The sequence below is a fragment of the Choloepus didactylus genome, chromosome 3 (assembly GCF_015220235.1).
Source record: "Choloepus didactylus isolate mChoDid1 chromosome 3, mChoDid1.pri, whole genome shotgun sequence".
NCBI lineage: Eukaryota > Metazoa > Chordata > Mammalia > Pilosa > Megalonychidae > Choloepus > Choloepus didactylus.
Window position 1 is genome coordinate 71054947 of NC_051309.1, and position 26260 is coordinate 71081206.

A 26260-nucleotide genomic window follows, 5' to 3' on the forward strand; every position below is an offset into this window, starting at 1 on the left:
CCTTGATGGTTTTTCTTAGAGGATTGACACACCCTGTGCTTTTCTGCCCAGCAGGTGCGCCTGTCAGCCTGTCAGGGCTGGTGTAAGGGGGTGTGGCCCGCGGCTCTCCTTCCCCAGGCTTTGGGTTCTGGTTCTGGTAAGGCAACTAGTAGAGCTGGACCCCTCCCTTTCCTCTTGGGAAGCTATGCCCCCTCCAGAGGGGTCATTTGCATATAAATAGATCTTTGTTTCTCTGACTCAGAGTGCTGAGATTTTAAAATGGCTGAGGCTTTCTCCTCTGAGCTGCCCAGGATGAGAGAGAGAAAAAGTGACAGAAAGCTCCCAGATTCACCCATTGGCCAGAGATAGCACCCGATCCACTGGCTCCCTGTCCAGAGACACATACCTCCCCTGACTCTCCAAGGTCAGTCATCACCAAAAGCCTCTGTCTGCTGGTTGGGAATTTGCAGTCTGTATTGAGTGGTTAACATTAAAACCCCATCTGGAACTGGGCTGAGGTCCATACCTTGTTCGGAGAGTGCTGCTCTCTAGCACCACGAGGTTTCCATGAGGGAGGGGCTCTCAGCTCTCGGCTTGGGTCCGCAGTTTTTACTTACAGATTTTATGCTACGATCTCGGGCATTCCTCCCAATTCAGGTTGGTGTATGATGAGTGGACAGTCATGTTTGTCTCCCCACAGTTATTCCAGGTTATTTACTAGTTTTTCGGTAGTTTATGAATTGTTCCAGGGGGACTAATTGGCTTCCACTCCTCTCTATGCCACCATCTTCACTCCTCCCCACCTTCATTCTTTTGGATAGTAATATCCATTTCTCCAAGCACCAATTGTTGAAGAGACTATTCTTTCCCAATTAAGTGGACTTGGCAGCCTTGCCAAAAATCAACTGGTCATAGAAGTGAAGAACTACTTCTGAACTCTCAATCCAATTACATTGATCTATGTATTTACCCTTGCACCAGGACCACGCTATTTTGACCACTGTAGCTTTGTAATAAGTTTTAAAGACAGGAAGTGCAAGTCCTCAAATTTCATACTTTTTCAAGATGGTTTTGGCTATCTGGGTCCCCTTGCCCTTCCAAATAAATTTGATGATTGGCTTTTCCATTTCTGCAAACAAAGTTACTGAGATTTGATTGGAATTGGCTTGAATCTGTAAATTGCTTTGGGTAGAATTGACATCTTAACAATATTTAGTCTTCCAATCCATGAGCATAGAATGTTCTTCCATTTATTTAGGCCTTCTTTGATTTGTTTTAGCAAAGTTTTGTAGTTTTCCACATAAAATTATTTTACATTCTTGGTTAAATTCTTTCCAGGACAATGAGATCTTGTTATTCTGTACAAGTTAATATGATACCCCAATGCACCCCAGAGTACTTTGGGCAGAAAATAAAAAAGTATTTGCAAAATCCCCTTGAGGGACTGGAGAAAAATGTGGACATAATAAACTTCCTCACCTGGGGAATTCTTGGTATTTCCACAAGCATCAGGTAAACCCAATTTAGTAAGTCAAGTCCTTCATCTCGGGGCTTTCCCTTATGAAACTTAGGAGAAAAGGAGAAGTTAAGTCTACTTATAATTATGCCTGAGTCACCCCCAGAGAACCTCTTTTGTTGCTCAGAATGGCTTCTTTCTCTCAGCCAACTCTGCATATAAACTCACTACTCTCCCCCTATATGGGACGTGACTCCCAAGGGTTTAAGTCTCCCTGGCAACAATGGACAGAACTCCCAGGGATGAGCCTGGCCCTGGCATCGTGGGATTGAAAATGCTGCCTTGGCCTAAAAGGGGAAAAGAAATGAAACAAAGTTTCAGTGGCTGAGGGATCTCAAATAATCAGGTCAATCTGGAAGTTATTCTTAAGTATCATATAGATATTCCAGATTTCACTATCAGTACGTTAAATGTATCATACCACTGCCTTCTTGCCACCTTAGTTTCTGATGAGAAATCAGCACTTACTCTTACTGAGGATCTCTTATATGTGATGAATTGCTTTTCTCTTGCTTTCAGAATTTTCTCTTTATCCTTAGCATTTGAAATTCTGGTTAGGATGTGTCTTGGAGTAGGTCTGTTTGGGTTTATTCTGTTTGAAGAATGCACTTCTCAGACATGTATGTCTTCCATAAGAATTGGAAAAATTTTGGCCATTATTTCCTCAATATTCTTTCTGCCCATTTTCACTTCTTTTCTCCTGTTGGGATTCCCATGATGCCTATCTGGGTATGCTTCATGCTGTCACTCAAGTCCTTTAGACACTACTCAACTTTTCCTATTCTTTTCTCTACCTGATCTGGAGACTGTATGATTTTGATGGTCCTGTCTTCTAATTTTTTCATTCTTTCTTCTGCCTGTTCAAACCTGCTGTTGCATGCCTCCAGTGAATTTTTAGTCCCCATTATTGTACTTTCATCCCTATAATTTGTGTTGTTTCTTTCTAAACTTTCTAATTCTTCTTTTTGCTCACATACAGGTTTTATATCCTTTAGCTGTATAACCATCATTTGTTTACTTCTATTCATATTTTCCTTCATCTCCTTGAATTGATTTAGGAGACTGGTTTAAACTTCTTTGATTAGCTGTTCAGCAGTCTGTGTCTTTTCTGAATTTTACATTTGTTACCCTGACTGAGCCATATCTTCCTGTTTCTTGTTATAGCTTGTAATTTTTTGCTGATGTCTAGGCATCTGAGTATTTTGATGTGTAAACTCTGAAAGTCAATTTCTCTTCTTGTCTAGGGTTTTATTGTAAATTGGCTATGTGGTAAGCTTCTTCTTTGACACTTATTCCAACTTAGATTGGACCTTTAGAGTAGTTTGCGTTTAACTGTTCAGATTTTCTCAGGTCTTTTGCAATTGATTCTTGCCCTGGATATGCGGTACAATTTTTAAGATTGTCCTTTTATGTGAAATTGCTTCACCTCCAGGAGACAGCTTCGTTTCCTCTGTTCCTTTTGCATGAATCCTGATCCATTCTGTTTGTTTTTGTGCAGAATATTCTCCCCAGCTTGCATGATTTGTTTAACTTTTCTCCCTTACTCAGTGTCTTCTTATTACACTTTTCAGTTCTGGAACCTGTCCTGACTTACAAGAAGCTCAGCTTTCCTCCTCATTTTATTCCATGAGGCTTTTCTGCCTCTGGTTACTTCCCTGTTAGGTTATTCCACCCAAGGATCATTCCAAATTGGTCCATTTCTTCATGTAGGTGATAAAGCAATCAGAGACTGGGCTAAGTGTGTGCAACTCTTGCCATCAGTTCTACCATGGTCTCCTTTATTTCCTGGGGGCCTTTTTGTATGCATGTGCTAATTAGCTGCTTGTTCTGCCCTGAAGCTTTGCAGACTAGGGTCCCTGTGCCTGCATAAGCATGGGGTTCTAACTCACTTCTGTGAGTGGATGTATGGTCTGTATTCATGGCAGGAGGTGCCCAGGCTGTGCGGTCTCTCTGTGACTCATAAGCTGTGCAGGACCAAGTAGGGAGGGTTCCGGACTGGCAGGTCCAAGTCATAGATCTCCTATTGTTTTTTTGTATGTTTCTCTTTTTCCCCAATTCAGCATTTGTGGAGTCCTTTTGCAGTACCTATTATCCTCCAAAGTTCCAATCAAGTGGGATTTGTCCTTTCATTAGTTATTTTTGAGGGAAGACTTTTCCAGGCTCCAAGTCTATGACATTGCTTTCATTGAAAATTTTAACAATTATTCCCCAGCACTATTCTCCCACCATTCTCATGATCTGAATACTCAGACTTCTAATAATCTTTGCCCTCCATTCCTTCACAGCCTCTCATTCCCATAGCCGAGCCTGCGATCATTCCAGTACTTCCAAAATCTCAGTTTCAAGCACCCCACTATCTAACACCATCATTCCCCTCTACAACAACTCTTACTCTCTGGGACTACCAATTCATTCAATTCATTCATCCTATCTACTTTCAATTCTTTTCACTTCTCCACTTACTTCCTTTCCAGCTTAGATTTCATGATTATCATTATAATCATTCCTTTGCATACTTCAACTCTCTTGCCCCTTTTCCCTCTATCAGAAGCTCCTGAAAAAACCTCACCCTTGGTTAAATCCAAGTCTTGCCCACTCTGCACCTGTACAGGAATTGAAAATATCTTCAGAAGAACACCAAACATGCAGACTGATCTCACTCTATGACCACAGGCTTCAAGAGCTCAGCACTCCAACAATGTTACATTTCCTAGTTAATTCACTGCCAGTCTACTATTTCACAACTTTTCTTCTCTATTCAAACTTCCAGTATCTCCCTCTCCCACTTCACTTTTAGCTGATTACCTTATTATCTCACTGAGAAAATAGCAGCCAGAAAAGTATGTCTTCATCTTCCTACCATCAAATCTACCAACCCCTTCCATCTGTCCCCACATATTGTTTTCCACATGGTGAACTGTCCTTGCTCCTATCTAGGGCTAACATGTACTATACACTAGATCACTCACCCTACACCTTGCCTACTCAAGGACTGTAATCCTGTCTTTATCTCCTGCCTTTCTACAGATTTAAAAAAATAAAAATAAAAAAAGACCTTTCCATGATTCCATATCCACTACCACACCTTTTCTTATTGTCTTCTCCTTCCTCACTTTCCATTCCCTTGAATTCACTCCACTCAGGCTTCTGATCTCACCATTCCATTGAAACTCTTTTTACCAAGGTGACCAACAAACTCCGTGTTGCCAAAACCATGATGTCAATTCTTAGTTCTCATCCGATTCAGACCATCAATATAGCATTTAACACAGTTTATCATTCCATCCTTAACATACTTTCATTATTTCACTTCAGTAGTTCTAAATTCTTTTTATTTCCTCCAATCTCATTGACAATTCCCTCTCAGTCTCTTTTGATGAATCTTCCTCCCCCTTCTATCAATGGAGTTCCCCAGAGCTCAATCCTTGGCTTTTTCACCTCTCCAGCTATTACTAGGTGACTTCAAGTACTGTCAAAGCTTCAAATATCATCTACCTATTGAAAACTCCCTAAATATGTCCTTCCAGATCTCGTCCCTGAACTTTAGACTCATTTATCAGCCTACCTAAACATATTTACTTTGATATCTAACAGATACCTCAAAATTAACATCAAAACCTGACATCTTGATATCTTTCCTAAATCTGCTTCTCCCGTAGTTTTCCTCATCTCAGTAAATGGTAATTCCCCAAGCAAAAAGTCTTTAAGTCATCCTAGATTCCTCCCTCTCTTGCACCCCAATCCATCAGTAATATCCTAAATCCAACCACTTCTCACTGATCTCAATGTTACCTGGTCCATGCCCTTGGTATCCCATCCCTCCAACAATCTCCTAGCTTGTCTCTGTGCTTCCATTTTTGCCTGGCCCCAGTTTCTTCTCTACATAACCAATAAGAATAATCCTTTTAAAAGATGAATCAACCATGTCACTTTACTTAAAACCTTCCAGTGCACTTCCCAATGCACTTTATCCAAACTTTTCATCTCAGCCTGCCTCTGACTTGATCACCTCACTCTGCTCCTGCCACACTAGCATTCTTGATATTCCTTGAATGTGCCAGACATGTTCTATCAGGACCTTTGCAAATATTATTTCCTTGGCCCAAAGTACCCCATTCCAAATTATCTGTATTGCTCCCTCCCTCACTTTATTAATAGCTGTGATTTTAAATAGCGGCCTCTTCAACTCCTTTTATAAAAACAATATCCTGCTCTCTCCTCCTATCTGCCATCACCCCTGCCATCTCCTTCCCATCTCTATGCTTGTATTACCTACTTTATTTTTCTTCATCACCTACCACTGTGTCCTTTGTCACCCATCACTGCATGACATTGTAGATCTACATGGTTTGTCTTTCCCCAGTAGAATGCAAGCTGCTTTAGAGCAGGGACTTTGTTTTTGGCTTTTGTTTTTCCATAGCTGTATCTCCATACCTAGAATATTGTATATGGTAGAGCCTTAATGAATAACTTTTTAATTAATTGATTCAATATTTCTATTGTCCTCATGAGATTTTCTCTGTAGAACGGGAGTATAAATCTAAATAAAGATACCCCTTTATGCAATGATTTCTTAGGAGCTCCTAATGAACATAATTTAAATAAAAACAAACACTTACTCTGCTCTGATTTTACCATCCACCAATTAGATGGACGCCTGGAAATTCTTCGACTTCTTGTGATAGTCAGAGTCACTTTGTCAGGTACAAGTTTGTTCTTGAGCCCATTTGAAAAACGCTTGTTTTTGGATTCTTCCTTATCTTTTTTCTGATGTTCTTTATGAGAAACATTGGTACTACTTTTCTTCTTTCCTGAAATAAAATAAAGGCCATAAAAATAATTCATAATCTACTGAATTAAAGTTTTCAGAAGACCACAACAGATTTTAAAAATAAAAATATTTCTCAATTGTAGGAACTTCTTAAATTTATACTGTGGGCTTTTATCTCATCTCTATTTTTTTAAAAGGCATCATATTGTCAGTAAGACCTCTAACTTTCTACCATTCAAAGGCAACTTTTCCATTGTTTGATAATTACTTCTAAGCCAAAAATAAGCACCTTCTAAATAGGAAAAATAAAATATATGGCTCCATCCTACTACTTACCAATGTCCCAGGTAAAAATAGGTAATTATTGTTTTTGTTTTGAAATTACTAATGATTTTTCTCAATCTAATTTTGGGAAGTTTTAAGTAAATTTTCAATAATTAGACATTTTCTATATGGAAAAAAATAGTTTTTCTGGAGAGAAATCAATAAAAAGGATGTAGAAGTAGAAGAAAACAGTGGATATGGCAAGCAATAAACAGCTTACTAAAAGGTTTAGAATCAATAGTAATTTCATTTTACTACAAAGGCAGATGAGTAAGAAAAAACTCTGACACAAGGGACAGATAAATTTTAGTTCTGTATTTGTGACTGATAACCAGGAGGAAAGGGAAAACAGGGAAATATAAGCTATTATAATACAAATATTGCAGCTGAGAAGGAACAAGGACATGAAAATGGGTTTGACAATAGAGAATTTCTTTTTCTTAGAAATAGGTTTAAAACATTAGAGGTTAAATCAAAACAGAAAAATTTCTTGACCATCAAATAAAGCAAGGAACAAGCACTTATCAAGCACCTGAGCAAAAGGTAGATTCTACAGGTCAAATGAAGAACTCAAAATCCTATCAAATAGAAAACGTTCATAAGGTAAATAAACTGCATAGGAATATGTAAGACTAACAGAGCAGCCATTATACATAATCATATAATTACATATTAAACTATAAAAAACAAAAAGAAAATAAAGAAAGGAAAACAGGATAGGGGCTGTAATCATGGAAGCTGGAAAAACGGGGCGAGAGGTTTCACTAAGGTTAATTTGGGGAAATTATTCACACAAACATGATATACAAAGAAAAGGAACAGTCTTCCCAAAATGTGAATGTAAAAGAGGAGCAAAGGTCAAACTATTAAGCTTGGGGAATGTGGGGAGAAGTCACTGAAGTTTATGTGATATATGGAAAACTAATAAAGAAGACACAGAAGGAAGTCAAACAATGAAATAGGGAGGAGCAGAATATTATAGCGAAAATAAGCTAATGCTTCATTAGGCTAGAATGAAAACTGAATCTTAGTTATCTTTACTATCTATAATATATAGCATCATGTTTGGCACACAAGTACTCAATAAATAGGCAGCGAATTCAGAATGAAGCCAGTATTTCACTAGGCAATGAAATCAGCAACAGTGCTATCCAACATTCTTCCCCCTAAATGATTGCTCACATTAGCTTTTTTAAGCTAATTCATGAACATGGGTAGCATGACTGCTATTAATGACAACAATGTATTCCAGTGATCAACACTGATGATAACTGCTAGGCTAAAATCTGGGGAATTATTTTAGAAATAAGACAGACATGGTCCCTGCTCTCATGGAGCTCTGATCTATACTCTAAGGGAAGACAGAAATTCAGCAAGTAATTATATGTTTGATAAAATGAAAAGGGAAGTACTGGATGCTATTGGAGCATACTTAGGAACATATGGGGGTTGGGAATGTAATCAAGGATAGTGATATTTAAACTGAGACCAGAGCTTGTAGGGGACAGGGCACAGTTAGGAAAAAATGTTTTAAGTACAGAGAACAGCATATTAAAAGGCCCACAGTTGAGAGAGAAAGTAGTCTGTTCATGAAACTGAAAAATTCATTACAGAACAACCCAGCAGATGAACCTAGAGAGATAGGCAGACGCCAGAGTATGTGCATAAACATCCATAAACATATGGCTAAGGAGGTTAGGGTAGCAGGAGGGATGTAGAAAAGTAACAGATTTGAGAGCCATTTAAGAAGTAGAATTCAAAAGAGTTACTGATTTTATGTGGGTTGATAGATAAAGAAAAGAGGAATTAAAAGATGACACGACTTTTTTTCTTAAGCTACTAGACATATTACGGCTCCACTTATGAAGAAAAGGAAAACTAGATGAGGAGAAAATTTGGGGAAATTTAGTTTCTAGCATGTTCAATTTGAGAAGCCTGTGAGACATCAAAAGTGGAAAAGCCAGTTGGCACAATCCAAGCCATCAGTTTAGGCATTACAAATTTCTCAAGTGCCTTTTGAGTAAAAGAAAAAATTATCTTTAGATTAAAATGCGTTTGGAAACAATATTATTATTCTTTGAAAACTGATTATGGTAGACAGAATAACGGCTCCCCTAAAACGTGTATGCCCTAATCCCCCAAACCTGTGAATATGTAACCTTAAATAGCAAGAGACTTGCAGATGTGACAAAAGAGGGAGATTATTTCAGATTATCTAGGTTAGCTCAATCTAATCACATGAATCCTTGAAAGCTGATATCACATAGAGATCGGACAAGAAGAGACAGGAAAAATTCTAAACGTGAGAAGGCTGGAGTTCCTGGCTGTAAAGATCGGAAGGGGGGCTAAGTCAAGGAATATGAGTGGCCTCTAAAAGCTGGGAAAGGCAAGGAAACAGATTCTCTCCTAGAGCCAGCAGAAAGGAATACAGCCCTGTCAACACCTTGATTTTATTCCAGTGAGACCCATATCAGATTTCTGATCTACAGAAATGTAAGATAATAAATGTGTGTTATTTTAAGTTACTAAATTTATTATAATTTGTTATGGCTGCAATAGAAAACCAATACAAGTGGCATGCTAATTAATCTGAACATTATATTCACTAGCCTATCTAGATACAGATGAATTTAACATACATGAAAAATCGTGTTGAATATAGTAGGAACTCAACAGATGTTTCAGATTTAAAATTGTGGAGAGTGCCCTTCAGGCATTCTTCATATAGCTTTTTCTTAAGAAAAGTTATGATAAAAAGCTTTCGGAAACCTCCAGGAAGATGGCAGAGTAGGTGAGGCGGAATAGGCTTCTCCATGAAAGAAACTATAGAGGTGCCAGAGGATGCCAGGGACTGTGGTTTTGGGGTGTGACCGGCTATAGAGGGTCCACCACAGTACGTGGAGGAGATGTGGACAAAAAAACGGAGAGGAACCTTCAGGGATGGGGTTTGTTTGGTCGGGTTGGCCTTCCGGGCCAGCAGCAGCGAGACAACCTCCCAGCAAGGGAGTGAGCAGCGGCTCTCCACTCCAATGCAGCTACCTTGGCAATTAGCTGGGGAGGTGGTCCTCCACAGCCAGATAACCAGGAGCTCCTGTGAGGGAACCTAAGAGGCAGCATTTACTCTCCCCAAACAGAAGTAGGGGGAAGAAGCAGGGATAGAAGAGGGCACCATACCAATGCATCAGGAGCCCTTACTCACACATCAGAGGCTCGAGGGCACATGGCAAGCAGAGAGCAGAGCACGTATGATCTGGAGAGTGCCCTTGAACAGACTCACTGACAACTGCTCAGAGCCCACATCGCAGCCCCAGGGCAGACAGACCCCAGTGCACATGGAGAACTGGAGCATCAATTGGATCCCCACCCGGTTTGGACTCCGCCCAGTGCTTAGGAGAAGTTCGGGAAAGACCGGTTTCAGAGCACCACCTACTGGTAGGAAGGGAAACTGCACTCCTGCGAGCTGCAACTTCCCCAAATTATGTATTAATGCTCAAATAATCCTGTATTTTCCAAAACAACCTTATCAAGGCAAGCAAACGCCCCAAAGACAACAGAAAATCGCAAATCACTTGAAGAATCTAGAAGACATGGACAAGCCAAATGAACAAATTAAAAAGCCGAAAGAGACACAAAATTTGGAGAAATTATTTAAAGATGTACAAACAAATCTCCAAAACAACTCCAACAAGATGGCTAAAGAAATAAAGGAACTCAAGAAGACTCTACAAGAGCATAAATAAGAATTTGAAGGAGTAAATTTAAAAAATAGGTGCTCTTTTGGAAATAAAAGACATTATGGATCAAAGTAAAGTGGGAAGACTTACACTTCCAGACACTGAAGCCTACTATAAAACTACAGTGGTCAAAACAGCATGGTACTGGCAAAAAGACAGATGTATTGATCAATGGAATAGAATTGAGAGTTCAGAAATAGATCCCGGGATTTATGATCGACTGATTTTTGATAAGGCCCTCAAATCCACTGAACTGGGACAGAACAGTTTCTTCAACAAATGGGGCTGAGAGCACTGGATATCCATAACCAAAAGTATGAAAGAAGTCCCTTACCTCACACCCTATTAAAAAATTAACTCAAAATGGATCAAAGACCTCATTGTGAGACAGCACAACAAAACTCTTAGAAGATAATATAGGGAAACATCTTCAGGGCCTAGTAATAGGAGGCAATAGGAGGTAGCTTCTTAGACCTTACACCCAAGCAACAAAAGAAAAAATAAATAGGAACTCCTCAAAAGACATAAATGGGAACAACTCAAAATCAAATCTTCTGTGTCTCAAAATACCTTGTCAAAAAGGTGAAGAGGCAGCCAACTCAATGGGAGAAAATATTTGGAAACCATGTATCTGATAAGACACTGACATCATTTATATATAAAGAAATCTTACAACTCAACAACAATAGTACAAGAAACCCAATTATAATATAGGCAAAAGACATGGACAGACACTTTTCTGAAGAGGAAATACAAATGGGTAAAAAAACATATGAAAAAATGTTCACCTTCACTAGCTATCAGGGAAATTCAAATCAAAACCACAATGAGATATCATCTCATACCTACCAGAATGGCCATTATCCAAAAAAAAAAAAACAGAAAATTACAAGTTCTGGAGAGGATGTGGAGAAAGAGGACACTTATTCACTGTTGGTGGGAATGTAGAATGGTGCAACCACTCTGGAAGACAGTGTGGCAGTTCCTCAGGAAGCTAAGTAAAGATTTGCCATACGACCCAGCTATTTGATGACTAGGTATATACTCAGAGGAAATGAAAGTTATGACACGAACAGACATTTGTAAACCGATATTTATCGCAGCATTATTCACAATAGCCTAGAGATGGATACAGACCAAATGTCCATCAACGGACAAGTGGATAAACAAACTGGTACATACACACGATGGAATATTACGCAGCTGTAAGACAGAACAAAGACACGGAACATATAATAACGTGGACACACCTTGAGGACATTATGTTGAGAGAAGTCAGTCAGAAACAAAAGGACAAATACTGTATGGTCTCACTAATATGAACTAACATTAATGAGCAAACTTGGAGTTAAAAGCTGATAACACAGGTTATCAGCAGATAAAAAGAGGGTAGAGATTGGGCATTTGATGTGAAGAACTACAAAATGTTCAGCAGGCTTGATTGTAAAGACCCAGAAATAGATAGCATAATACTGTGTGATGGTAGCACAATATTGTAAGTGTGCTGAAAAAAAGATGTCCATGAGTAAAGCTGAAAGAGGTAAGCTAGAAGCATGTATGACACCTGAGGTAAAGATAGAAGATAAAGACTGGGATTGTTTAACTTAGCAAAAACTGGAATGGTCAACGATTGTGACTATATGTACAAATATAAAACTGTTCTTGCATATGGGAGAACAAATGAATGTCAACCATGCAGACTGTTGGAAAGGGGAAGGTAGTGGGGAAAAAATATAATCAAAGCAAAAGTCTATGGTCAACAGTAATAGCGTAATATGCTTCCATTAAATGTAACAAAGGCAATATATCAAAGCTAAATGAGTATAAGAGGGGGATATAAGAGAGGGATATGGGATTCTTGGTAGTGGTGTTGTTGTCTGACCCTACTATTGTATTGTATTGTATGATATTTTATTTTTCTTTTTATTATCTTTTTTATTATTCATTAAAAAAACACTTTTTTTTCATAGTAATCAATATGTTCAAGTGCTGACTGTGGTGATAAATGCACAACTGTATGATGATACCATGAACAACTGATTGTATACTGTGGATAATTATATGGTATGTGAATATAGCTCTAAAAAATTGTATGGAAAAATATAAACAGGGTTAAGTGTTGGAGAAAACATGGAGAGAGGGACGCACGTATTTACTGTTGGTTAGGAGGCAGAACGGTATAGCCTTTCTGACAGTGGAATGGTTCCACACGAAGCTAAGTATGTGCGGGCCATAAGGTCCTGCAACCTCATTAGGGGGCATTTAGTTGGAGGATCTGAGAGTAGGGACATGAATGGAGATTTGCACACTGGTGTTTATAGAGAGAGTATACATGATTTGCAATGGGTGGAGGTTGCCTAAGGCCATCGACTAAGGAACAGAATGGTGAACTGTTGTGTACATACAAGGAAATATTGAGCTACTGCGAGAAGGAGTGAAGCTGTGAGACATGCAACGAGGTGAATGGAACCTGTAGACAGTGTTTTGAGTGAAGTACACCAGAAACAGAGGTAAACACTATAATGCCTCACCAATATGGACAAACTACAATGTGTAAAATCAGAATTGAACATTAGAGCACAACTTATCAGGGTAACGCTTATTTTAATGGTCCCTAGACTGTAAGCTCTTTCAGCAGTCACATCTATTCCTGAATTGTAATGGCTATCTCCAGATTCCGAGATGCTGATCCTTTTGTGTATAACCTGATCAATCCCTGGAACTTTGGGTATCTGTGTGACATATGAAACTCAGAGCTAGAACTCAGCAGATATGAATGTCGGTATTAGCACATATAGCAACTGTTAAAAAAGCTGAAAACGAATCCAGACTTCAACTAGAGATATGAATGAAGCAGATGTGATTAGGAATAGGGCAAATCGGGCCAAAGGGTAAAGAATAATACTGACTTCATTTTAAAACTTCAAATTCCATGTGAGACCAAGGGAAGAGATGTTTAGTTGGTGCAAGATCTATATTTCCTAAACAATTAACCTCACACAGTTTGTTCAAATACCATAATTACATGGAACTCTTAATAGGAAGTGACACCTGGTAGGTTTACATAGGTTAGTGTGAAATAGTGACACATCCCAAAGTAATCTGGACAGAGAATAAAAATATACATGCAGGGCCTCCCTGAGGAGCTGAGGGAAAATGCCGGGGTGTTGGGCATCCTCACATGGATTGTTGCTGATGTTCTCACAAACACTGAGGACGTGCAGTTTGATGTGCTGAGCCCTCTATCACGGGACTTCCCTTTATGAGGTTCGTTACTGCAAAGGAGAGGCTAAACTTGCTTACAATTGTGCCTAAGAGTCTCCCTCTGAGTACCTCTTTGTTGCTCAGATGTGGCCCTCTCTCTCTCTAGCTAAGCCAACTCGGCAGGTGAAATCACTGCCCTTCCCCCTACATGGGATCTGACTCCCAGGGATGAATCTGGACCCAATACCATGGGATTGAGAACATCTTCTTGACCAAAAGGGGGATGCGAAATGAAACAAAACAAAGTTTCAGTGGCTGAGATACCAAATGGAGTCGAGAGATCACTCTAGTGGGCATTCTTATGCACTATATAGATAACCCTTTTTAGGTTTTAATGCACTGGAATAGCTAGAAATAAATACCTGAAACTATCAAACTGCACCTCAGTAGCCTTGACTCTTAAAGACAATTGTATAGCAATGCAGCTTACAAGGGGTGACAGTGTGATTGTGAAAGCCTTGTGGATTGCAGTCCTTTTATCCAGTGTATGGATGGATGAGTAGAAAAATGAGAACAAAAAAAACTAAATGAAAAATTGGGTGGGGGGGGTGATTTGGGAGATCTTTTTTACTTTTATTTTTTCTTATTTTCACTTTTTCTGGTAGAAGGAAAATGTACAAAAAATAGATTGGGGTGATGAATGCACAAATATATGATGGTAGTGTGAACAACTGCTGTACACTTTGGATGATTGTATGGTATGTGAATTCAATATAATTCAATTCAATTCAATACAACTGAATTTTGAAAAAAATAAATGAGGGGTGGAGGAGGGGTATGGGATTTTTGAGTGTTTTCTTTTACTTTTATTCTTATTTTCATTTTTATTTTTTGGACTAATGAAAATACTCAAAAATTGATTATAGTGTTGAATGCACAACTATATGATGAAACTGTGAACAACTGTTGTACACTTCGGATGACTGTATGGTATGTGACTATATTTCAATAAAATTACATTAAAAAAAAAAACACAATGAGATAGCATCTCACACCTATAAGAATGGCTTTCATTAAACAAACAGGAAACAATAAATGCTGGAGAGGATGTAAAGAAATTAGAACTCTTAATCATTGCTGCTGGGAATGTATAATGGGACAGCTGCGTGGAAGACAGTTTGGGAATCCGTCAATTCCACTTCTCGGTGTGTACCCAGATTTGAAAGCAGTGACACAAGCAGACATTTGTATACCAATGTTCATAGCAGCATTGTTCACAATTGCCAAGAGATGGAAATAATCCAATGTTCTTCAACAGACAAGTGGATAAACAAAATGTGTATAACACGCAAAATTACTATGCAGCAGTAAGAAGGAAAAATGTCCTGAAACATGGCAATATAGATGAACCTTGAAGATATACTGTTGAGTGAAATAAGTCAGACACAGAAGGAGAGGTACTGTATGTTACTCTATGAACTCCCTGAACAATACAAAATCAATGCCTAACAATGTAGAATATTGAGGACCTAGAGATAGACAGAAGCTAGTAGAGGGGGAATAATAATCTAATATGTTCAGATATGTTAATGATTGTGAATTCAAAGGTATAGGAATGGATGGGGTGATGATTATAAGTATCAGAGCTGTACTGAAGGCAAACAGAATTGAAAGGGTTTGTTTAAAGGTATGTATCCCACAGATCAGCACTACAAATATAGATAGGTGCTTGCATGATATACTTCTAAGGTATGACACTAGTAGAGAGCTGACAACAGAATGGTATACGGGAAAAATCTACTTATTGCATACTAGGGATTATAATTAATAGGAGTACCATACTAGTACCACACAAATACTAGGGACAAATAATTAAGGGCTGAAAAGAGTCACGAGGTGTGTTGGGTCATAAGAACTGTTTAAAATGGAGCACGAGGACTGTACAACTAAACAATGATAATGTGAGATATGGATGGATTATTGTGGACATAGCATATGCTATGTGAACTTAGAAGCTCCCTACTTTATAAGCAAGACCTTGATCTTGAGGCTTGGTTTTTGTGAAACTTATGATTCTAAAGGAGAAGCTAAGCCCACCTATAATTATGCCTAGGAGTCACCTCCAGCGTACCTCTTTTGTTGCGCAAATGTGAACTCTCTCTAAGCATAACTCTGCAAATAAATTCACCTTCTCCCCAATGTGGGACAGGACTCCTCAGATGAATGAGTCTCTCTGGCAACGTGGGACATAGATTCTGGGAATAAGCCTGACCTTGGCATCGGGGAGTTGAGAATGCCTTTTTGACCAAAGTGGGGAAAAGAAAGGCAAAAAAATAAGGTTTCAGTGGCTAAGAGAATTCAGAGTCAAGAGGCTGTCCTAGAGGTTACTGCTACGCAAGCTTCAGCTAGTTATGCCAAATGGCCATAGTATGATAAGCCCAAGTCAACAGTAGTCCCCAAAATCCTAAAGAATACCTGGATTCCTATCTGAGAAGCTATAAAAAACAGTTTCACTCACTACATTTATTCTTCAGAAACTTAAATTCCCCAGAGAACTCCTATGCCAGTAAGTCCCACAATACAGAGGCAATAGCCTCTCCAAGAACATCAACCAGATTTGTCCCCTCTTCCCATAATGTTGACATCCTTTTTCAACATGAACAAGTTAGGGTGGTCACTGCCTAGACATCCCTGATGATCGGGAAAGTGATTAAACTAGAGAAAGGGGTAGCAACAGACAAGATGGAATTTAACAAAGGATTATGAATACTGAATCTCTATATAATTTTCTTTTTAGTTGCTAGGGTATTAAAATACCTAGAAGAAAAAGAACTGAAATGGTAGAATTGTAACCCATAGCATCCTTTGAAATTAGTTCTATAGCTACTTGTTAAATTGTAGTTTGAAAGTTATCACCTTTTTGTATACATGTTATATTTCACAGTAAGAAAATTACTGAAACTATGGAACTATAACCGTAACATTCTTTGAAATGTGCTCTCTAACTACTTGTTAAATTGCACTTGGAAAGTTATCACTTCTATGATATGTTATATTCCACAATAAAAAATAAAACAATAAAAAATAAAAAAATTTAAAAAGCATATGGGACACAGCAGACATTTATGAATGTTGTCCACTAACTAGAAAGTCCCCTAGTGGCTTTTTCCCTCTATCTTAAGTAGAATTTTTCTAACACACGAAGGGACACAGACAAAACTGAAGTCTGTCAACTATTAATTCAGGTGATATAAAAGTCTATATTATAAACCAAACAAAAAATATGCTAAAATACTTGAAGAAGAAATATCTATAATAAAGTAGAATTTGTTTTTTTAAAAAACTAACAAGTTTTTTGCTTCAGTGAGACTCTTTTCTCCCTTCTATTCAGCAACAATATTGTAATAAAATATTTGTCACCTAGAACTTCTTGGCACATACAAAATTCCAGGAAAGAGAGTTTTCTGGTTAGCTAAAAGAGAATTCTTTCTGTAAGAATAACAACTTTTCTATTACCAAAAAAAGGTACAAAGAATATAAATTTGCCTTTTCTTGATGATTCAGTATCATCATCACAAACCCCAAACACCATTCACTTATGACAGAAGTAGGGCCATACATCTAGGTTTACCTTGGATAATCCCAGTTTATACCTATTATCTTGACATCCCCTCACTCTCTCAAAAGTATCCCTGTTTGGATGATAAATTTTGTGGTCACCCAAAAGATAAAAGTTTATTGCCATATTTGTTAGATCAGTCTTCTTTGTGCTTCCATTATCATCCAGTACATGTACGTTGCCCCACAAAACCCACCAGAATGATCTTTAATAGCAGAAAATTGTGTCTTAGCAATCTTTGTAATTTCAGTGCCCAACACAATGTCTGGAATTTAGTAATTAACATAAATGAGTGCATGGTTTAACAGAGTACGAATTTTTTTCTCTGTTAGAATTAATCCCCACACTATCCTATTTTTTTCCAATATAAATTTTAATAAACCTCAAGAATTTATGTCTCTCTCTTATTTGTGTTCTGATAACCAACTTATCAGCCTTTCCTTCTCATTTCTCTGTCTATATATGCTACCATCTTAGAAGCTGCACAAAAATCAAGTAAGTGGAATTGAATTATATGTAAAATAGAGTAAAGAGATAGTGGGAAAGGGTCTGTAGGATTTTGAGGTTCTTTTGTAGACTTGGATCTACTTTCTCTACTTCTTAAAGCTAAATAGGTATATTACAAAAGATGAAGTGGTGGAACGATGTTTATAGTAATATTTAATATAAATACATACCCATAGATAGCATCTCTTTACTGGAAACATGATCATTTCTCATCTCTTCACACTTTTCCATATCTCTGTCTGAATTTCTTTCAAATTTGTCTTGGGCTATACATGACATATTTGTGTTTTTATCTTTAGAGTGTTCCATATCAAGCCGCTCTTCAACTACATTAGCCTTAAATTTTCTTTTTTGTTTTTGTTTTATGGTCCTTTTATTTCCAGACGATTTTTCTGCATCATGAGAATACAATACATATTCTGTAGATCTATAATTATTTTCCATTTCATCTGTCGAAGCACAATTTCTACCCAGTTCTTTTTGTTCAGAGGGCTTAGATTTCTGTATTGACTGAGCTTTATGTGACTGTTTGCCATTTGTTGAAGTCTCAGATGTTATATTGTGATGTTTTTCTCTCAACTTCTTTCCTTCAAGAAGTACAGTGCTCTCAACAGGAGATCTTGTGCATTGTTTTGGAAGTCCAGTCTTCCTTGGTATTATAATCCAAGATTGATTTGAAAAACCTTTATCTGACTCATCAATTATAAATTCATCTTCTAACAACTTCACGTCATTTGGAGAAGATGAATGAGGTGGAGCAGTTGCTATATGCCTAACAACAGAACTAAAACAAAGTATTACAATAAACAATAGCTTTAAAAAATGAAGGCTTTGCCTTTGCTTAGTGAAGAGAATAAAATAATCTACACAGGAAATAAAATCTATATACATTTTAAAGAGCAATTCAAATGTCTCCTCAAATTTCCCCTACTCTTAAAAATCTCCCTCCATTGCATTTCTATGCATCTAATAATCTCAGTTTACAACACTACTGGATCATAGAATTTTATAGCTGGAAGAAACTCTAGACATCAACTAATTTGATGCTCTTAATTTTATATATTAAAATACTGAATAAGAGATGTATTATTATAAACCAGATATACTGACTCACAGTCCAAAATGCATGCCACCAATGTTATATTAAAATTACACTCTTGTAGAGATGTCTCCCGGGGCCTGAATTTCTTCATATCCAAAACAATAGTGGGCAAGATTATTTCTCAAAAACCTTCAGATCTAATATCCTAAGAGAATACTACTAAATTATAAGAGATTAAGGATAATTTCTTCTGATCTTTTTACAGCCCACAGGACTTCATACATAGCAACACCAGATAAATATTTGCTGAATGAAAAGAACATAAAAATTATTAATATCACTAATTCAAGTTTGAATATTTCACACATTCTCATATGTGTTAATAATGTAATCGTGTATTTTTAAAATTGTAATATGTAATCATGGTATAGAAATTTATGGAGTGTATCCCAAAATGCAGCATAAGCACAAAAGAAATCTAGCCTCAGAAAAGGGAAAAAATTCTAAGAAAACTCTTATACAAAGCATACAATGCCACATAATCCATTATAACCAGGTCAGATATTTCCCCATTTTAACCTTCTCCTTCCACATCCCTAACTCAAAATTTATTTTACTAAAAAATAGAAAGCCTAGATCATGAATAGTATCATTATTTGCCAAACCCAATGTCATAAAATGGTAAGATAGTTATGAAAATTTCAGCTACAATCCTGTGGTTTATAACATAACATCAATACAGGAACACTGTACTTCCTACACAATTTTTCTTTAAAAATAAAACTTCCCTAAAAAATAAAGTCTATTAATCTAACCTCAACAGTAATTTTCATAAAAGCATGTACATGTTAAGTAAATACAAAGTGATTCACACATTTAATGAGGTGGTAAAGTAAAACCAATGCATTGGGATTAAAGAGTACCTCTTCAAATTATTTGGAAAAATGCTTTCTAGAGACAGAATTACTCAAACGATGGTAATCTGATGGTCTCATTTTGCATTTTCCTACTTTTTATGATAAAAGCCTTAAGCAAACTACATATTGAAGTGAGACATACAAAATAAAAAACTCAGGGTAAACATCCAAACTCCAACACTAGCATATGCACACCTGTTTCTGACTCTTTCACTTGGGTAGTTTGCTCATCTATTCTTACCATAAGAGTTGCAAACCTAAAATGGAAGAATTGGATTATCAAGTCTGATTTTTCTCTTTTCATTAAGAAAAACAAAAATACTATGAAATGAAAATACACTCTCTAGGCTTTTAATCTCTTATAAATATTATAATGTGAAACAGCATACATGCTAAGAAATATACTGTCTTTAAATAGGTAGAATTTTACAAGTTTATATAATTAGAAAACTTCATTATGAAAACTATCAAAGAACAAAGTTAATATACACTAGTAGAAAACCATGATGAATTAATGTTTAAACAGAAATATTATATTTCAACATTTAAAAAAGATCCAAACTGTTACAAATAGGTATTCTGCATTACTGTATATTATTTGTAATATCTATCAGTCTCTGTACATAAGTAATGTTACAAATTTAAAAATGAAGGCTTTCCAAACTCCAAACAATAAGTACTCTCCAAATGTGTTCCTCTCCTAACCAGTTAGTCAAACAAAAGATATCCTTAGGAAATATCTTTCACACTATTAAAGTTCAGAATAAAAAAAGATTACCTCAGGCTAGGCAGAAAAAGTCAAGAAAGACTTTATGGCATTTGAGCTGGATCTTAAAGAACAGATAAGATTTGACCATAAAGAACTGTAAGAAAGACAATCTTGTTATAAATAAAAGCAAAGAAGCAAGAAAACATAGGAAATAGTAAGGAGTTAGATCTGACTGCAACAAGTAGATATAAAATTAACTCTACTTACTTGTTTATCAGAAATCACATTTAAAAAAAATTACTTTTTTTGGATGTGCACTAACCCGTGAGTATAAGGTATTTTTTTCTGACTGTGGGGACAACATCCATACATAGAGTAAAGAAGATATACATGTGTATAATTGAGCAATCAATTACGGGAAGAGAGACTGAGCAAAAGAAGGATTTCATTTGTTCATTTTTATACAAACTTGCTAATAAGTTTACCAGTACTCTGATACCACAGAAAATACCAAAGAAACTATAAACTCCTGGAAAGGAGGGATTAGGTCTTAATCTACTAAGAAAAACATACATAAAATAGCTAAGCTGATAATACAAGCCAGGAAACAATTTAAAAAGCTGAATAGGCCTTGAAAAAACCTAGAAACCTAGCATGGACCTTAAAAGAAAATGAAAATTGCCAGATGGCAAGGGGAAAAGGGGATGAATAGGCAAATGAGTACACCAAATTAGTACAAACAGTGCAATAGAAAGGGTGAACGCCTTAATACCAGATAAAAAATCTGAAGTTCATTCTACAGACCAGTGGTTCTCAATCCTGGCTGCCACTGATTCTAGTCTAGTACAGTGTGCAGCCATAGTCAAGAATCGCTGCATGAATACTGCAGAACCACTGGAGGTTTTTAAGTAAGCAAGAACATGTTAAAATTTATTTTAGGGCTCTTCTTCTATTGGCACAATCAGGCGAAACAGAAAAACAATTTAAAACCTGTAATAGTGAAATACAGGCACCCTGACATAATTTTCTCTCTAAACAATGCCTTCATTTTTTGATACCATATAGACAAACTACAAAGTGTTGAAAAGCAGAAGCAATGAGAACGGAATATACTTATTTTCTTTCACAACTAATTTAGGACCTATTAAAAGGTTGACTTAAAGGTGATTTACTGGCAAGAAACTACATTCTACCTACTGGTCAAGCAAAATTTCCCCATCAACTTACCTGTCTTATTTGTGTCAATTACAAGATTAATTTCTACAGTTAAATAGCATTAGGAGTATCTTCAGATATTGTTCACAGAATTGGAAAGAACTCAAAGGACAGTTTCTTAACTCACCTGGATTCACTTTTTCTTTTTACAGTTTCTAAAAACATTGTTGAAAAACTCTTTTTAGCTTGTGGTTGAATTTCATATTCCATATCTTGTGTTCTTTTCTGAAATGTTCCTGATGGTTTCCTCTTTTGTGGTCCTTCTGACACTTTATCCTCAATTTCTGATACTTTATCTGTTATTTCTACATTTTTCAAAATATCTTTATCAAAGTTTAACCTATATTAAAAGGCAAAAGGTAGGCAAGCTGAATACTATCACAAAATTTGCTGTATTTTAAATCTACCTGAACTTCCTAACAGTGACAACACAGTTCACTTACAAAAATTTGCACTGGGCTTTATTTATAATCTATAAATGCTGATTTATAAACTCTTACACAAATACAAAGTGAATTGCCCAGAAAAAAATAATTCTGTTTCTATCAATAGAAAAAAATAAGAGGAAAGAATGGTTAAATTATACTCCAAGGAAATGTGTAGCTTAGAGCAGTGGTTCTGAAACATTTAAAGTGAATTTTAAAAACCAGGAGAAACTGACTAAAATGCAAATTCTGATTCAGTAGATGTAGAATAGGTTTGAAAATCTGCATTTCTAAAAAGCTCTCAGATAATGCCATTGCTCTTAATCCTGAGCCACAGATCACACTTTGAATAGTAAAGTCTTAGAATGAACTTAATTCCTTGGCCCCAGAGATCATACAGGGCTCTAGACAGAAATTACACTCATTGCAGCAAGGTCCCCAAAGGTAAGTCTCGTGAAGATCATCTTTGCTTCCTGCAGGCCAAAGGAAAAGCCCCAAGAAATGAATCTGGGTTTATCACAACTCATCCCCATTAATATTTATGCTTTGCAACCCTAGAATTGACCTGAGACAAACCTACCTTGCAATTACAAATAACACAGAGCAAGTACAAATTATTTGCCTTAAGAAGTTACAGCAAACTTATTAGCAGAAAGAAAACACATTTTTCCTAGATTGTAGAAAATTTTACCCTCAACTTCTCAAAGTACACTGTAAAACCTGACTAAATATGAACTGGATATATACTGAATGTTTACAATGTCTTTTCATAACATCTTAATGTTCCTCATTTATTACTATAAAACTACATAAAAGACTGAAATCCATTTTTTAATATAAAAGATAAAATTTTTAGAGTAGGATTGACATTATTTAGATATAAGATTACCTTTTTTTGGTCTTAAGAGAAGTTTCCATACTTGAGGACAGCACATTTACTGACTTTTCAGAAGTGTAAGTCTCTCTCTTTTGAGCAGTAGATGGAATAGCATTTTGCGAGAAAGATGTTTTTGCATCCAAAATAACAGAAGGTGAGCCAACAGATAAGTAAAATTCTCCATCAGCTTCACTGTGATGATCATTTAGCTTTCTACTTGACACATTTTTCATATCCGGTGTATTTTTAGAACCAACATCAGTTGCCAGAATTTTCTCATGAACTTCATGAGCCTGTACTGAAAGAAAATTATATGAAGATACTTGTCAATTAAAAAAAAATAATATTAGACTCCAACGTGCTTTAATTCAGCAGTAATTTAATTAGGAACAACTTTCACCAGACTAACAGGCCATTAAATATAGAAACAAGATACACAATTAAAATGCATAATTACTTAAAAAGTTCTAATTTGTGAAACTGAGGCATGTATTTAGTCCATGATATCTGCAGTTTCCAAATGACAGAAATCCTCAAGCATGGAAACTTCACAAGTTTATCTATACATAGTTGAGATTTTAATAAATCCAGATACAGCTAAAGTAATGATGTAACCTAAAGAAATTATGAGATTATTTCTTGTGCTAAGAGTTAGTAAGAGTGCTAAGAGTTAGTAAGCTAGAGCAACCAGATGTATACATAAATACATAAAGAAAGATATATATGCTTGATTGATAGATAGATATAAATACTTCTCAAGTCTCAACCTTCAAATATCAACAAAAAAAAATAGACTGCTGGGTAGTAGCCAATTGATTCATACTCTTAAAAAACAAAGATTAAAAAATTTAAAATGGAACAAGATGGCATAAACTCACTTTCCTCTCCTTCTCTCCTCTAAATATAACTAAATGCTCCGGAAATTACCAATCTGACAATAATAATAGGACTTTGAAAAGTGGACAGAAGATGACAGACTGGCTAGGAACCTCAAGACTTAAGGAATGACAATGTGGTAAGTTCCATGGGTTTTCTTTTTATGCATATGCCCCTAGACTGGGAATCAAAGAGGCCTGCAACCAGAAATGTCAATAGGCATAGGGAAAAACAAACAAACAAAACAACAAGAAAGAAAAGTCTGCACTCGGCCAAAGGATCTAGAGAAGGGAAACCCCAAAAGAGACTGAGTGGGGAGCCATACTGTGCTTCACTCCACAACTTGGTGGACACTCAGCTCCAATCCACCTGCTGTGTTAGAACAGTGAAGCCCTGAGCTATGCCAGCACCAGCTCCAAAAGTCCTATGGGCAGGCAGCAGTAAAGGAGAAAAGGCCTGGGCCAACCTAGTCCCTGGACCAATCATGTCCCAACTCCACAGTGCGGGAAGGCAGTTGGTCCGATTCACTGGCAGCTGCAGAGGAGAGAAGTTTCTGACCTTCTCAGATCCTGCTTCAGAGTCCAAGACAACATTTTGATCTACTTTCTGTAGTAACACACCAGGCGATCCCAGCCCCCAATTTACAACCAGAGCATCAGCTGACAGTCTGATCCAGCAGAGAAAGCATCAGAGAGCCCCGCATCTCCCTGTCCTTTAATCCAGTGGCATAAAGAGACCAAGGCCCAACAGCTTTGACCCCAAACCCCACATAAGTTGGCCAAGGACATCAGGCAGTTCAAGGAAGCACCTTCTACCCACTCCAGATGGCACTAGTAGGAACTGAGCTGAAACCTCAACAGCACTAGAAAACGAAGCAGACCAGAATACCATTGCAAGGACTCTGAAAACTATCTGTCATTGGAAATAAAATCCACAAAATTAAGCCAGAACATATACATTAAATCCAAACAGGGAAACTACCTGCTTTAACAGAAGATTTAAACAGGATCAAGAATCTCCTAACATAACCAAAAGGTAAAGGATATAATCGAAATGCTCATCACACCAGAAACCAGAAAAAACACAATTTTGGAAAATTTGATCCATGGAGATCAATACCAAGATGAATCAGATACTGGAATTTTTTGACAAGAATTTTAAAGGAGGCTTCATAAAAATGTTTTCACAATCTATTACAAATTATCTTTTAACAAAAGAAAAAACAGAAATGCACAAAGAGAAGTTATAAAAAGAATCAGTTTTTTGGATTTTAGCCATTCTTATAGGTGTGTGTAGTGATATTGCTCACTGTTGTTTTAATTTGAAATTCCCAAATGACAAATGATGTTGCATATGGTTTCGTAAGCTTTTTTTGCCATCTGTATATATGCTTTGGTGAGGAATACATTCAGATCTGTTGTCCACTTTGGTGTTCAAACTTAGTGGCAATCGTGGAAATGGACACTGAAGTAACAATGAGACTACTTAATACCCATCAGATTGGCAATAAAAAACACCATAAAATTATCTATCAGATAAAAGGTATTCTCATACATTGTTAATGTGAAAGAAATTCATAATAGTCTCTTCTCAAAGCACTCGCATACATTCACACACACACACACACACACACACACACACACCTTTACATATGTTTTTACTTATGAGAACCAGTAAAGGTAGAGAAGGATTCAAAAGTTACCTCAGTGGGAGGATAGGATAAATTATTAGCTTTCTCTTTTAAATCTTTGACTCTATTATCTCAAACGGAATATTTCTGAAAACGTGAAAAATACAAATAATCAAAACTTTAAAAAGTAGTAGCACATTAACTAACAAAAGGAAATGGAGCAAAAGGAGCAGAGAGAAAAAGGAAACTGGCTATGAACTTGCGAGGAAATTGAAAAACAACTTCATCCATTTCACAGTTCTACCCTAGCTGACCCTGACCTTGTCACTCAAACCAACACATGTACCACCTTTAGAATTTCTAAACTTGTAAAATGTATCTAGGCAAGTAACATCCATGGAAATGCCACCAACCTGATATGTTAGCAGCTTCACCTGGTTCTACAATGAATGGCAGACAGGCTTCTTCCTTCCTTGAAGAAACTGGAACTGACTCTGGAAGGGATTTCTGGCACTGAACATGAAAGAGATACAACATTCACTTTATTTTATTAATTTACCAATTCTGATTAAACGAATTTGTTTTTTAAATGGAAAAAAACAAATATTTAAAAACCACAAACCAGCTAGTAGAGTTGTAAACTTAAATGACTACTTTGAAAAACAATATAGCTTATCTAGTCAAGTTGAAATTGCATATAACCTAATCACAGAAACAATGCTGCTCTGAACAACAAAATACTATCTACTGACAAGGGATTGGATAAATGAATTGTGCTATATTTATAAAACAGAATATGATATATACAACAGTGAAAATGAATAAACTACAGCAACATCATAAATGATTATGTTAAACCAAAAAAAAAAAAAAGTTGCAGAAGTATAGAATAAATCCCTTATGTAAAATTCAAAA

The 26260-nt window shown here is 36.6% G+C and overlaps 1 protein-coding gene across 3 annotated transcripts in view; it reads right to left on the reverse strand.

The window, feature by feature from the left end:
• CENPC (centromere protein C) overlaps window positions 1-26260 on the reverse strand; it is a 130180-nt gene that overhangs the window by 33921 nt on the left and 69999 nt on the right. For 2 of the 3 annotated variants that reach the window (XM_037829897.1, XM_037829896.1), the window contains exons 5-9: window positions 25759-25858; window positions 22852-23137; window positions 21665-21877; window positions 17825-18438; window positions 6115-6306 (exon numbers count right to left, since the gene is read on the reverse strand). In XM_037829897.1, coding sequence (XP_037685825.1) covers window positions 6115-6306; window positions 17825-18438; window positions 21665-21877; window positions 22852-23137; window positions 25759-25858 — 1405 coding nt within the window. Of the gene's footprint in view, window positions 1-6114; window positions 6307-17824; window positions 18439-21664; window positions 21878-22851; window positions 23138-25758; window positions 25862-26260 lie in introns of those variants that run through there. The other variant, XM_037829898.1, reaches the window with a different exon arrangement.